The sequence below is a fragment of the Danio rerio genome, chromosome 22, assembly GCF_052040795.2.
Source record: "Danio rerio strain M-AB ecotype USA chromosome 22, GRCz13ab, whole genome shotgun sequence".
Taxonomy (NCBI): domain Eukaryota; kingdom Metazoa; phylum Chordata; class Actinopteri; order Cypriniformes; family Danionidae; genus Danio; species Danio rerio.
The window spans coordinates 18,291,670-18,307,342 of NC_141042.1; the positions used below are offsets into that span (position 1 = coordinate 18,291,670).

At 33.3% G+C, this 15,673-nt stretch overlaps 1 protein-coding gene and 1 long non-coding RNA gene across 2 annotated transcripts in view; one reads left to right on the forward strand and one right to left on the reverse strand.

Moving 5' to 3' along the window:
- Nucleotides 1–15,673, forward strand: part of tm6sf2b (transmembrane 6 superfamily member 2b) — a 35,051-nt gene that overhangs the window by 1,653 nt on the left and 17,725 nt on the right. Inside the window, 3 exon segments of the mRNA NM_001080661.1 lie at nucleotides 4,396–4,499; nucleotides 13,046–13,143; nucleotides 13,237–13,340. Of these exon segments, the coding sequence (NP_001074130.1) occupies nucleotides 4,396–4,499; nucleotides 13,046–13,143; nucleotides 13,237–13,340 (306 nt within the window).
- On the reverse strand, nucleotides 753–10,933 carry LOC141380101 (uncharacterized). The gene is made up of 3 exons (XR_015521881.1): nucleotides 10,814–10,933; nucleotides 2,989–3,128; nucleotides 753–2,646 (listed from the first exon to the last, which is right to left on the reverse strand). It is a non-coding gene; the product is annotated as an uncharacterized LOC141380101 (long non-coding RNA).

Here is a 15,673-nt window from a genome sequence, read left to right on the forward strand (position 1 = left end):
ATTTTGTTCATAAAATGGTGTTTAAAAAATTAAAAACTGCTTTTATTCTAGTCGAAATAAAACAAATAAGATGAAAAAATATTATCAGACATCCTGTGAAAATTTCTTTGCTCTGTTAAGCATCATTTGGGAAATATTTAAAAAAAAAATTCAAAGGGGGGCTAATAATTCTGACTTCAACTGTGTATATATATATATATATATATATATATATATATATATATATATATATATATATATATATATATATATATATATATATATATATATATATATATATATATAGTAAAGATTTATGTTTTCTCAGTATATACAATTACAAGCAAACTCTGATTTCCATAACACATCTACATAATTATAAGGACTTATATTACACTACTGGGCTGTTGAATGTTTGAATCTGATTGGCTGATGAACATTCTACTGTGCCTTTTAAAACACTATTGGCTATGTTTAGGGAAGGGGGAGGGTGGGTCAGTCATTCAGTCAGTAGACAGTCAGTCGACAGTGGGCTCTGATGGATTTACGTGAGAACAGCAGGCACGAATAGCACCTGCGAGAGAAATTTGAGATCTCAAAAAGCGCACACTGTGGCCTCTGGTGGATTTGTAAGCAGTCCCAAATCTCTCTAACCATTGCCCCTATCGCTTGTTATGTTAAAACAACTAATGCATTTGTATAACATTCCAATTGGAGTGTTTAAGCAAAGAGAACCGTTATAGTAGAGTGGAAAAGCAGCTTTTGACCGCATTGGAGTTCAACATCACTGCGCTGATTGATTTTATTTATTTCACAGCCTACAAAAGTCAAATAACAATTAAATCAAAATAACACAGAAGGGTTTTGATGAGATGCATAAGAAACTAAAATTGCACTCAAGAACAGTTTGAGGACAAAAAAGTGAAAACGTCTGACAAACGAAGCACTGTAACAGTGTCTTTAGACACAGTAACCATAGTATAAGCAGAATAATTGCCTCTTGTTCATTGAATTATTAGGAAATAATGCACCTTGGGTTCAGTAATTCAATGGTTAGGTATTCTTTACGTCAACCACTTTACCTTTGGAGGTGAACACACTTTCAGACCCCATTTATAATTGTATTTAGCATTGTCCATTTACTCTGCACTGAATTTTGGACAGTTGGATCAAGAGAAGATTTTTGTTTACTCCTCATCTTTTGCATCTGTTCGAACACATATGATCTAGCTAATAAAAAATAGTTGGACATACCATCAAGAATCAATGGAATTTCATTAGCATGTCACTCCATTTTTATGCCACCATCCATTAATCTAAATGAAAAACAACAAGCGTCTCTGCTGGAGGCTGTACTGACTCTCAATGACAATAAGAAGTGTTTTCTGCCTGAATTGCTCCTCATACAACAGTAATCACGTCTCAGAAAGGCAGGATGAGCATCACGTGCTTTCCCATCTTATTTGGAGCTCTGGGTGTTGGAATAATTACAGTCCTTGCTGCCAAACCATTCATCTCTGCCCGCTTGCTGGAGACAGGAAAGAGAATGGCTGAATACACGGCGGACAGTAATTGGGGACAAGACTTTGTGCAAAATTAATCAGAAATTATATAATTTTTTCATAAAGTATGCAAAGGTGGTGTCCTTCAAGACATAAGGGTAAATTCTTGATTAAACATTCAATACCTTTTAATATTGTAAAAGTAAGAATAATAGGGCCATTGTTATGTCTTTAAGCGAGTGCAAGATAAATCCTTCCTCAAGGGATGAAAAGCATCAGCGGTGTTTATTGTTGCTTTCTTAATTTTCATTACTCTTCCTTTTATTCTTTTTAAAATCATTTTAAAGCATTTGCGTTTGTTGAAGCCGCATAAAATAAGTAAATAAATAAATAAATAAAGGTATTACGTATTTTTTTCTCACAATTCAAAGGAAAAAGCTCTTGTGAGATAAAAACTCAGTTCTGTGAACACAATTCTGCGTAAAAAGATTTTTTTTTGTATTAAAAGGCTGTTTTTCAATATGCGTTCTTCAGCGGTCTTGCGTCCTTGTGTTCTCGTGCAACGTCATCATCAGCTGCTTAAGTTCAGTTCCAATACTCAAGACCGCAAGTACGGAGGATGCGTGAAACTTCCCGGATGTGATCTTGATATCGAGGACGCACTGATGCAGACTTGAGCACCAAACTCGCTCTGGAAGTCCCAGTAGTCATTGCGACTTGAGGTGGAAAGTGCAGCATTTTATTTAGATTCATTATTAAAGTTCAGAGATATCACTTATTTACCTCAGGAGTTTCCCTAAATGAAACGGTGAAAGTAAACATTAACATGAATATCTTAATAAAGGAATAAACACATTAAGGGTTGTTTGTTTGCTGAAATTTGTATTAAAATCAGTTTTATTTATATTGTTCAGAGTATATTTATAATGTTTTATGCAAAGTATATATTTTGAAGAGGGGGGAAACAAAAAATTGTTGTATGAGTGCTGTAATGTTTAAATAATTTCCATTTAAAACGCGTGAAGGTCACATGACCATCAGGAAGAACGCAGCATCTCATTTCTCAAAGGACGCATTCTCTGCCCTCGAGGTCTCCTGAGTTCGTTCTTCCGAGGACACCTGGCAAGACCGGTCTCCAGAAGAACACAAGTCCGTTCTCTGCGTTCTTGGAATTGAGAAACAGCCATAGTAAAGCATCATGACATAGACTTGCGATTAAAAAAACGTTAACGTCACTGTTATTTAATCAAATTGTGAGTTTTTAGGTTGCTCACAATTCTGATTTTATTTCTCAAAAAACGCATGAAGATATTAGACAAAATGTGAGATGTTAACAATCTCAGAAAAATACTTTTGCAAATCTTGGGAAACTATCAACATTCTGACAGGTAGGCCTATATACATTTTTAGAGATCACGAATGATGTAGCCTGGAGAACGAATGGCTACATTTTGTCTTTAAAACAAATGCTGGTAGTTGTTATGATGCCATTCATTTTCATGCTTACCAGCTGACTGCCTAACTCCATATGTCCGGCTTTCCTGCTGGTACCAGTTTTTCCCGAAGCTCGCCATGTACGTCGGCAGACTTGAGATGTAGAGAGGAGTTGATCACAACGATGGGGTTTGAGTCCACAAAGCATGATTCCTGAAAAACAGAAACAGAAGCCAAAAAATAAAATAAACAAATAAATTACAGGGTGAGAATGTGGTGAAATCTAAAAATGTAGTGAAAATCAGGCTTTTCAGTGCTTTTCTTTTTCTGGATTGCTTTTTAATTTTAGTTGGGTTTAGGGAAGTGTGTGTTGAGGTCAATCTGTACTTTTCAACACACTAATGGTTGGGTTTAGGGAAGGAACAGGGTGGGTCAGGCGATTGGTCAGTCAGTCATTCAGTCAGTCAATAGCGGCCTCTGGTGGATTTACATGAGAACAGCAGTCATGAATGGCAAAAAAAAAAAGAGAAATTTGACATCTTGAAAAAGCGTACACAGCAACCTCTGGTGGATTTGCCAAAAAAACCTACCTCCTGAGATGTAATTGGCGCTCTCCAGAAATGTATATAGCAGTATGTTTTCAGACTGAGCCTGGCTTGGAAATTATGTAACTATGAGATGAATATAGCAAAAAAAAAAAAAAAAAAGAGTCAAAATTATGAGTCAATGTGTTACATAAACTGCAAGATTATTGGATTTCTCATAATTTCATCTTTATTTTCTCCAGTTATGGATTTATTTCTCACAATTTCAAAACGTGTGAGTGAACCAAAATGTTTAGATTTTTTTCACAATAAAAAGTCTATAGGGATTAGAGGATGTTAAAATATCATAATCGTGATAATGTCAGAATGTCAAAAAAAAAAAGAAAAAAAGAAAGAAAATGGGTGACACTTTATTTTGATGGTCCATTTGAGTATTAGTAGACTCTCTGCTCAATATCATATCATAATATGTTGATACTGCTGCTAAACAGACATGTAACTGACTATAAGAAACTTTGCAAGTACATAACAACTTACATTAACCCTAACCCCAACCTAACAGTCTACTTATGATCTAATTAGAATTAGTTGGCATATCGATGCAATGTAATATATGCAAAATATTTTATATTGCAAGCATACATCTTGCAATTCTGAGTTTTACCTTGCAAATATTTTGCAATTATTTAGACTTACAATTGTAAAAATTTCAGAGTTGTAAAATAAAAGATGCAATTAACACATTTTATTATTCTTATATTCCATAATTTCTTTTTACACATAATTATCACAACCTCAGCATCCTATTTCCCTGTATTGTATGCTGTAAAATGTTCAAAATAATTGACATGCAGAAATCTATTTTATATATTCTATCCCACAGCAAGCTAAATTTGCTCTAATATTTACTATTGATTATTGTTTTGTATTTTCAGGCCAGTGGTTATTCTTGAAATTGGCGTGGCTGTTCTTGTGGCAGTTTTCCTCCTGGTCTACCTCGCTACGCGCTTCAATCCTCCTAAGGATCCTTTGTTCTATGGTATGATTTGATTGGTTGATTCTTAAAAACACTGAATTTATCCACATTCTGCATTTCATCCTGAACTTGTCGCCAAAACTGCATCCTGTTTCTTTTGTAGCACAACTGGGGGAAGTACTTACTTTTTTTTACTGCACTGAATGCTAAAGCAATTTAAACTCATTATGATTGGCACAAAGCTAGTGCTAGCATTTCATTGACCTTTTATGTCACCATAGAAAAGATTGTGGGATATTTACACTCCCTAATCCCTAAGCTGGGGTGTCATTTCTATTATTTTGTCTTTTTTCAAAAGGAGAAAACATAGTCATATCAGTCATATCAATTACATGTGATTAATAGAGTTGGCAGTAACACTTTAGTTTGGGGACCAGTTATCACGTTTGCGTACTTGCTTATTAGCAGATTATTACTAGAATATTAGCTATGTATTACTATTAATACAAAATATCTCAATTTTAAGTGTATCAAAATAAACTTCAAAACGCAGCAGCCAAAAATCTAAATTAAATACTGTATTTTGGTATTTTGAAAATAATACAAAAGACTTTTACAAGGCAGTATGAAATTTCTTCACAAACCTTCAATAGGCATATTCGATCAATCTCTTCACCATTAAACCGGCTTAGTGAAGTAAACAATGTTTGACAGCAACAGCGTTTCTCTGAGCAAGGTTAAGTCAGCTTCTCTGTCAACTCATTTACTTCTGCTAAACATAATGTAACTTGCGTTTCTCTTTGATTTTAGTATAGGTTTTGTACAAATTGCTTACAGAAAGTATTGTCTTGAAGATCATCCCTTTAATCACTGTAAAAATCACTGCAGATAAGGAGTTGGAATAATATAATTGGAAATATAATATATTTTTAATTTTTTCCAATTGAAATCTTTAATACTTAATATAAAATCACAATTTCTGAAAACTACTAAAATCTCCAGTAAAGTATTTTCTATATATTTTTTATATATTTGCTTGCAATTGTACTTAAACACACAATATAAAACATACTATACTGTACACAAAATATGCAAAAATACATTTACAACACTACCATAGATGTATAAATATAACAATGTAATTACAGTGTTATTACATAGTAATTATAATGTAATGACATAGGGATTACATCCAAAATACAAGTTTGTAATTACATATGTACTGCATATGTTTATATATATACACAAATTCTGTACATAAAAAACATTTCAGTTTATAAATATTATCTTGGATGTAGTTACAATGTAGTAGCAATGTAACTACAATGTAATGAAATAGTAACTATGTTTGTAGTTACATGTGTACTGTGTATATTTATGTATACAACTATAACCAAATACTGTAAGAAAAAAACTACATTTATAAATATTATATTGGATGTAACTACAATGTAATTACAATGTAACAACAAAGTAAATTCACACAAAATAAAAGTTTGAAACTACATATGTACCGTGTATACTTACATATAAACACACAAAAAAATACTGTACTTGAAATATACAAAGACACATATGCTTATAAATGTTATCTTGGATGTAATTTCAATGTAATAGCAATGTAATTACAACGTAATGACATAGTAACTACCATGTAATGACATGTTAAGTACATCCAAGATAAAAGTTTGTAATTACACATTACATGTTTAGTGTGTATATTTACGTATACAGCTATAAATAACCAAATACTGTACATGCAATAAACAAAGAAACATTTACATTTATAAATAATATTTTGGATGTAACTACAATGTAGATACAATGTAATGACACAGTAGTTGCACATAAGAAAAGTTTTTAAATACACATGACATCTCAGATGTAATTACAATGCTACAGCAACATAAAAATGTTATTACATAGTTATTATAATTTAATGACAATGCAATTATAATCAAAATAAAAGTTTGTAATTACATATGTACTACTGCACCTATGTTTATGTATAAATACACAAAAACTGTACATGAAATATACAAAGAAACATTTCAGTTTATAAATATTATCTTGGACGTAAATACAATGTATTAGCAATGTAATTACAATGTATTGATATAGAAATTATGTTTGTAATTACATGTGTACTGTGTATATTTATGTATGTAACTATAAATAACAACATACAATACATGCAATACAAAAACATTTACATTTATAAATATTATTTCTGCTGTAACTACAATATATTTACTAATTATAACACACAAATACTGTACATGAAAAATACAAAAACACATTCACAATACGATCATAGATGTAGTTACAATGTTTTAACAATGTATTTACAATTTAATTACAATGTTATTATATTGGTAAAAAATTAATAACATTATAACAATGTTATTGCAAAGTTATTATATTGTCGTAACATGTAATAACAACATTATAACAATGTTATTGCAATGTTATATATTATAACATGTATTAACAATGTAATAACAATGGTTTATCATTGTACTTACAATGTTGTTACATAGTAATTATAGTGTAATGATATAGTAATTACATCCAAAATAAAAGTCGTAATTACATATGTACTGCTTATATTTATGTATAAATGCACAAGTACTGTGCATGACATACAAATAAAAATTAAGTTATTAAATATTATCTTGGATGTAATTACAATGTAACAGCAATGTATTTACAAGGTAATGACATAGTAATTAAGTTTGTAATTACATACTGTGTATGTGTGTTAGTACTGTGTATATTTACCTATACAGCTATAACCAAATACTGTAATAAAGAAACATTGACATTCATAAATATTATCTTGGATGTAATCTAATGACAATGTAAATATATTTGAAAAAATAAAAGGTTGTAATTACATATAATATTCAGAAAACCTATATACATTTCTAAAGATCGCGGATTATGTAACCAGAAGTACATATGGCTGCATTTCCTTTTTTAAAATGAATGTTATGGGGTGGTATGACACTGTTCTTTTTTGCGCTTACCAGCTGACGGCTTACCTCCATATGGACGTTTTTTAACCCTGTTACCAGTTTGTCCAGTAGCTCGCCATGTACATTGGCACTCTTGAAACGTAAAAAAGGAGTTGACCACAGTTTCAGAACAGTTTCAGAAAGCAGATAAGACAAAAACAGAGGCCAGAAAGCAAAATAAACAAGTAAATAACAAGGTGAGAATGTGGTAAAAGTCAGGCAAGGGCATTTTTTTCTCTGGACTGCTTTTAAAACTGTTGGTTGGGTTTAGGAAAGTTGGTTTGCGGGTCAACCAATGCTTTTAAAAACACTATTGGTTAGTTTTGGAGAAGGAGGAGGGTGGGTCAGTTGATCAGTCAGTCAGTCAGTCAGTTGACAGCGGCCTCTGGTGGATTTACGTGAGAAAAGCATGCCTGAATGGCATTCGCTAGAGGAATTTGAGATCTAGAAAAGCATTCACAGCAGTTTCTGTTGGATTTGTGAAAACAAAAACTGCAAAAACTCCTGGGATGTGTTTGGCACTCTCCAGAAATCTATATATAGCAATACGTTTTCAAAATGAGCCTGGGTTGAAAAAAAATATTTTTTTACTTTTATTTAATGTTTAAAATGCCATGCAATCCAATTAGATCCACTTATTTGATAATCAAAACAGGTCTCTCGTATAATCGGAGAGAAAATATTACTTTACAAACTCTATTGTAAATAAATCATATAAACATTTTCATATTAGTCAATAATATTTCTGAAATTAATTAAAAAGATGAATAAATACAAATTTACACATACAAGTAAATCAATAGATTCAATCATTGCCTAAAATTCTGTAAATTTCTGCGTGGATTCTGCGTAGGCCTACTAATGGCTTTTTACTGCGCACCTCTCACTCAGTGTTCACTATGTATGCGGATTATTTGTAGCGTAAGCTTTGTTTCAGTTCTTTTGAATGGTAGCTTCACAAAAAGAAAGTGCAACCCATAATTTAAAAGGCAGTTGTCATGTGGAAAATGGTGTATAAACATGCTCATCTTCCCCTTTCTGAATCCAATGAAAAAGTCAGCTTTTTAAAAATGTAATGTTACAAATTCTACTTAAGATAGCAGGGCAAATATGGGTTAAAGTGACTCAGATGTGGCGATGTCATCCTGCACAGCATGTCGCTCAACCCCTGCCGTGATGAAGGAGGCTGTAATTCCCCTATCGCACCTGCAGTGGGTAAACTAAACCAAGACCCCTATGGATTAAAAGGTCTTGGGGAGAAAAAGGGAAGCGAGAAAGACGGATATGGAGAATGCCACTATCAGACTGTGTATCTGTGCTCGGCGGATGTCTTTTTGAGCAGTCATATCTGCGCAACTGTCAGTCAGATACTCATGGATGCTTTAAGAATGGCAGTGGACAATATCTCGTCTGGCAATCCAGCCATGAAATTGGATACAAGAAAAAAAGTACTTGTTATAATAACACACCTGCCTTTACTTTTACACCGCTGGTTTCCTTCACAATATGCAGTTAATTCCTCCTGAAAACTTCCCTTTGAAAAGAGTATAAAAGGAGTGGATAACTTAAGTATAATACATGATCTAACTATAACATACAGTACAGTATATTGTGCTGTTTGTCATTCGGTTAATTATGTATTTTATGGAAAAGAGCAGCGTGAACATTCTGCTAAGCTTCTCCTTTTGTCTTTTACGTAAAAAAAGTCATTAGAGTGAATGGAAGCTTATTTTCATCATAAAAAGGAGTAGATAACTTAAGTAGTATAATGAATAATCTAACTCTAACATATATTGTGCTGTTTTGTCATTCATTTAGTTGTGTTTTTATGGAAAAAAAGCAGAGTGAACATTCCGCAAAGCTTCTCCTTTTGTCTTAAGAGAATTAAAGGAGTGGATAAAACAATTCTTCTTCTCCCACTTGTTTTGGCAACACAACTTGGTGTCTCTCAGCCGTCTCTCTGTACAAACAGTCTTCGAAGCTATTATGCATATTATTTGTTACACTGCATACACAATAGAGCGTGTTGAATGGTTTGAACCAAGTCTTTCTCATGAATGAATGCAGGACACTCAGAGACGTCACAAAGTACTCCCAGGTACAGACAGCCAGCCTACACACTGGAATACACGCAAGTACCTAATTGCCATGACGCAGCTTTAAAAATTAGTTTCAAACCGAAAGAACGAATTTGCTCAAAATAACGCAAAAACAACCAATTTTCACTTTTTTTTGTGAAATATATGTGCCCTAATTGTGTTTTTAGCAGCGTGGGAAACATGTATGACTGTCAACTGCTCAAAAAAAGGGTTTTGGTGTTTCGTGACCCTTTAAGTATGAAAAATGATCTAACTCAAATTACATTATAAGTTAACTGTGTATTTTATGGATGAGAGCAGCATGAACATTTCGCAAAGGTTCTTTTTTTGTCTTCTACGCAAAAGTCATTGGAGTGAATGGAAGCTTGTTTTTAACTTTTGTATTATTGAAGAGTAATAAAGAAGTCAATAAATTAAGTATAAAAATGATTTAACTCAAATTACATTATAGTTAACTGTGTATTTTATGGAAAATACCAGTGTGAACATTTCGCAAAGGTTCTGCTTTTGTCTTCTTTTTTTAAAAAAAAGTCATTAGGGTGAATGGAAGCTTATTTTTGTTATGGAATAAAAAAAAAACCTAATCGCAACATTTTATTGCACAATTATGACTCTTGTAATACTTATACCCCCGGTTTCACAAACAAGGTTTAAGGCTAGTCAAGATTAAATTGCATGTTTGAGCTGTCTTAACTCAAAATAACTTGTGGTGAGATGTCTTTAAATATGTTAGTGTTTTTTTTTTTTTTTGTCTCCAGGTGCACACCAGTAATATTTTTCTAAGGCCATTTTTATAAATGTGTCTTAAATAGCCTAATTTAACCAAGGCCTAGTCCTGGCTTAATCTAAGCCCTGTTTGTGAAACTGGGCCATAGAGTATTAAAGCAGTCGATAACAAGTATAATAAATGATCTAACTCCAACATATATTGTGCTGTTTGTCATTTAATTAATTTCATACTTTATGGAAAAGAGTAGTGTGAACATTCCGCAAAGCTTCTTCTTTTGTCTTCTACAAAAAAGCCATTGAAGTGAATGGAAGATTATTTTTAACTTTTGTATTATTGAGGAGTATTAAAGAAGCAAATAACTTAAATATGAAAGATGCGTTAATTCTAAGAAATAAAAAGGGTCAGAATAATTAGATGTAAATAAATATGAATTGCAGTTGTGAAGATTTGCAAGCTGTTATCAGAACTGTGAGAAACAGTCATAACTCTGAAAAAAAGTGTCAGAATTGTGAGAATAAAAGTCACAATTACCTTTTTTTTCATGTTTCTATTCTGAGACAGAAATGAGCTTCCAGAGGAACGACGTGAGAATAAGTAAATGATGACAGAGTTTTCATGTCTAGGTGAACTATTCCTTTAAATCCTGTGTCTGAGCTTTCAGCGGTGACATTTACAGTCATTATTTTCTCCTCCGTGCTTAAGAAATTTCTTTCTTCATGTCCCCTGCCACTCATTATTTGTCACCCAGACGCTTAGGAAATGTCACATGGGGTATTCGCTGTCTCCACAAAGTGCCCTTTTGGCACAGCTGCACTTTAAATGTGGAAAAAAGCCTCCAAATATACATTTTTTGTTCACACCTCCACTAGCAGATATCATTATCCTCTTTCACCTTGGTAGAAATCAATAGTCGGTAAGAAAGTAGTCTTTTTTAATAAAGAGAGAGAGGATAAAGGTAGTCCAGTTAACTCTTGATATGGCATTGGAGTGTTCTGAAACATCTTATTAGTGAGCTTTTTTCTCTCTCAGCACATCACAGAAGGCTTAGAGTTAAAGACGAAAACATTTCAGTTCAGCGTTACGAAAGAGCCAATGAAGCCGAGCTCATAATCCCACTGAGAGAGATGTGTTTCCTTGTAAAGCCTGCAATTAAGAAAGGGAACAAAGTGATTGGAAATTTTGCTTTCGTTATAGCCAAGAGAAACTGTCACTTTCTGAAGAATAAACTGTTTCATTGTTTGATTTCAGACCAGTTTTTATTCTTACAGGGCTCTATTTTAACGATCTAGGCGCAAAGTCTAAAGCGCATAGTGCATAAGCATTAAGGGCATGTCGCATGATCTAACAGCACCCACGCCCCCACTACCCCCTCCCCATACTTTAAAGTATAATATTGCTATTTATGCACTTTAGGCTAAAAGATGACTTTACATGTCCATGTTCTTTTCCTTTTCTATAGCTTGCAAACAAAAAAGCACATGTTCTATTTCACACTTTAAAAAAAAAACTATAATGAATAAATAAATAAATCAAATACAATTAAAACATTAAATCTAGCCAACAATATAGCCAATATAGCCAACAATAATCACCAACAATGCGCCTGAACACACCTCCTCTTTAGATAGGCACACCTATAAGTCCACAAAGGGGTGCAAATGGATTTGGTATTTAAACAAAATGGTGCAAAACGGGAAAATTAGGGTTGCGTTTGTCTGAAAATAGCAACAAATTGCAGCAAACAAGTCTTGCGCCTTGTTGTGCCAGGTGTATGATAGGGCCCATAATGTTCATGACAAGTTGCATGAGTGGATAATACACAGTCAGCTGTGTACAGTATATCACACTTATTACATGACTGCCTGACAAAAAAATAAGCGAGTGTAAATTCAATATAGGGCATTACTGTGGCTCAATTGTTAGCACTGTCGCTTCACAGCAAGAAGGTCGTTGGTTCAAGTCCCAGCTGGGCCAGCTGGCATTTCTGTGTGGAGTTTGTATGTTCTCCCCATGTTTGTGTGGGTTTCCTCCACAGTCTAAAGACATGCGCTATAAGTGAATTGGGTAAACAAAGTTGGCCATAGTGTGTATGAAAGTGAGAGTGTATGGGTTTTGTAGTAGTAGTAGTGCCAAAAATATTGCCAGACTATGAATCTTTTCATTCTCCAGTATGGTCTTGTGTAGGATTACAATACTGCAAGATCCAACAAAGCTCCAGTTGTAAAATTAAATAAAAAAAACTAAATCCAGACTTAAGTCCAGTCTTGAGAGACGTTTAACTCTACAATAATAGGCATTAGTTAGCAGTTTTATTAATACAGCTATACATATTGTATAGTGTATAATGTGCTTAATCATTGATTTTCCATACTTGGTTCAACTTAAGTATTGCAATATTTACAAACCAGTTATTTAAGAAAAGTCAGTATTTTTTTTAAATCAATCAGAATGTGTAAGTAAATGATTAATAAACTAGTCAAATGACATATTTACATTTTTTTTTTCAGTCTTATATGTTATAGTTAATTTGTATCTCTCTTGATTACAATACTGCAAGATCCAACAAAGCTTCAGTTGTAAAATTAAATAAAAAAAAAAGTCCAAATTTAAGTCAAGTTTTGAGAGACATTGTATGGTTACAATGTTACAATTTATTACTGATTACAGGACACAAACTTACTGTACACCACAACACTGAAAGCAATAAAAAAACTAAAATAAAAAACAAATAAACAAGTATTACTGTATTGACTTTGTTTCCAGTTTTTGCAGAGTTTTCCTTCACGTGTGTCATTGACCTCACGAGTGCCCTAGAATATGATGGCTTCGCCTCTGGGTTCATGGAGTTCTACCAGAAAACGGTTAGCGTAATGACATGAGGAGAAAGACAAGTTGATCTTATCGATTGCAGTATAAATCTTCCCCGTCTAACGATGGTTTTGCTGGTTTTCCAGGGGGAGCCTTATCTTGGTACACCCTATGCTATCATGATGTGCTACTGGGATGGTATTGTACACTTCATCCTTTACCTGATACTGATACATCGCATGTCAAGCAGGTTTGTAACACTCTGTTCAGTATTCTAGATACAGATGAAAAAAATGTATCTTAAACTATTGAATAAACAACAAGACTACATTAGGTTAGACCAACTTTTGCTGCTTGTTCAAACTAATATTTAATATGAGTTGAACCAACACAATTAAAAAAAAATTGTGGGGGACAACTTTATTATTTTATGTTCAATCCACTTAAATTTGTAAAATGATTAACTTGATCAATTTGTGTTGGGACAGAAAGAAGGAATGGTGTAGAATTCAGCTTTTCTTTTTGCAGTAGAACACTTTATAATTACTGCACACTATAAATCATTTATTAAGCATCAACAAATTATTAATTCATCATTTGTTAAGCAGTAACTCTTTGTTAATAGAATTAAGTAAACAATATTGACATTAGTTTTATAAATACAGCTATACAAATAGTAGTATAGTGTATAATGTGCCTAATGATTGATTTTCATACTACCATTCATTTTTTACTACAAACGTATTGCAATATTTATAAACCAGTTACTTAAGGTTAGTCACGGTTTTTAAGATCAAGTGAATGATTAATAAACAATTCAAATGGTCATTAATACATCTTTTTTTAGGCATGTAGTAATTGTGAACCTGTATGTTAATAAATGCTTCATTAAATTCATACAGTTTTGTGAGTTCTTCTAGAGCACAGGTGTCAAAGGGCTGCAGCTTTGCACAGTTTAGTTCCAATCCTAATTAAACTTTAAAACACACCTGATCAAATTAACTGAGTGATTTAAGCTAGTTTGATACCTACAGAATGGTGTGTTGAAGCAGGGATGGAACTAAACTCTGCAGAGCTGCGGCCCTCCAGGAATTGAGTTTGACACCCCTGTTCTAGAGTGAGGACTAATTATGCTTTGGAAAACCATTGGAAATGAGAATTAAAGGCTCTAAACCAGGGGTACTCAAACTCAGTCCTGGAGGGCCGGTGTCCAGCAAAGTTTAGTACCAACCCCAATCAGACTCACCTGGGCTAGCTAATCAAGCTCTTACTAGGCTTTCTAGAAACATCCCTGCAGGTGTGTTGAGGCAAGTTGGACCTAAATACTGCAGGACACCAAGCGTCCAGGACCGAGTTTGGACACCCCTGCTCTAAACTGAATATTCTTCATATATTCCTAATCTTAAACAGAATATTCTAATATTCCAAACAGAAAAGAATGAACGACAGAGGGATTTAGAACAATTATATATTTATATATACAAATATAATATTTATATATTTATATATATCTTTCAAAAATGAAACTACAACTGTATCATATGAAAAATCTATCTTTGCAACCTTATTTTTCTTTTACCTAAAATAAAAGTATTGTACAGTTTTAAAATTACTGAATACACAATAAAGAATGCTGGGTTCCACAAAATCGATTTATGTTGGGACAACATTAAGAAATGTACGCTGCAGATCTTTGGAGAACACTCCTTGTCATTCAACCAAACTACAAATCTCATCCAGTGCTTCAGTCACACACCCGTTTCAGTTTATCAGTCCTGATCAGCTTCAGCTGTGTGTGCAATCAGGAGGTGAACTGAAATAGGTGTGTGACTGAAGGGCATGAAGGGCATTGTAGTTCAGTTAAAAGACAGGGAGTGTTCTACAGCGATTAGTAAGTGCTGATCATATGTTTTTGCAAATTTATGTTGATTGAATATAAAACTATTAAGTTGTCTCCCTAAAAATTCCCCCTCAAAAGTTGTGTTGCTCTGCTCATTTTAAAGAAGTAGTTTGAACAAACAACAAATGTCATTTTTGAGAGTAACACTGAAATACGTGTTCATGTTTAATATATACAGTTGAAGTCAGAATTATTTGCCCCCCTTTGAATTTTTTTTCTTTTCTAAATATTTCCCAAATGATGTTAAACTGTAGGGATAGTTTACAGATTGACCCAAAGAATGACCAGCCTGGTAGATGAAGAAGAGCCGGAGTCAGAGATTTAAATAAATAAATCAAGTCACACATACAGGTGTCCTAACCTGATTGGTTAAAACACAGATAGACTAGGAACATTTGCACGTGGGGTTTGTGCGTACATTCTGAACAATATCTTAAGCATAAACGTCAGACATCCCTTAGACTGATTAGAGCTGGCTCCAGACCTGTGAAACGGATCAACAATCAAATAGAACACACACACTTAAAGTATAATCTGTTTCTTATCCAAGGCTGAGTGTACTGTCAGCCGTCTTTATCGAAACTGGTTAAAAACTGGTATAATCTACATTCAGGCAGTTATATTCTTACTACACAAAGTCTATCTTGAATAAAAAGTAGAATCACTTTAAAAGATTTAACCGT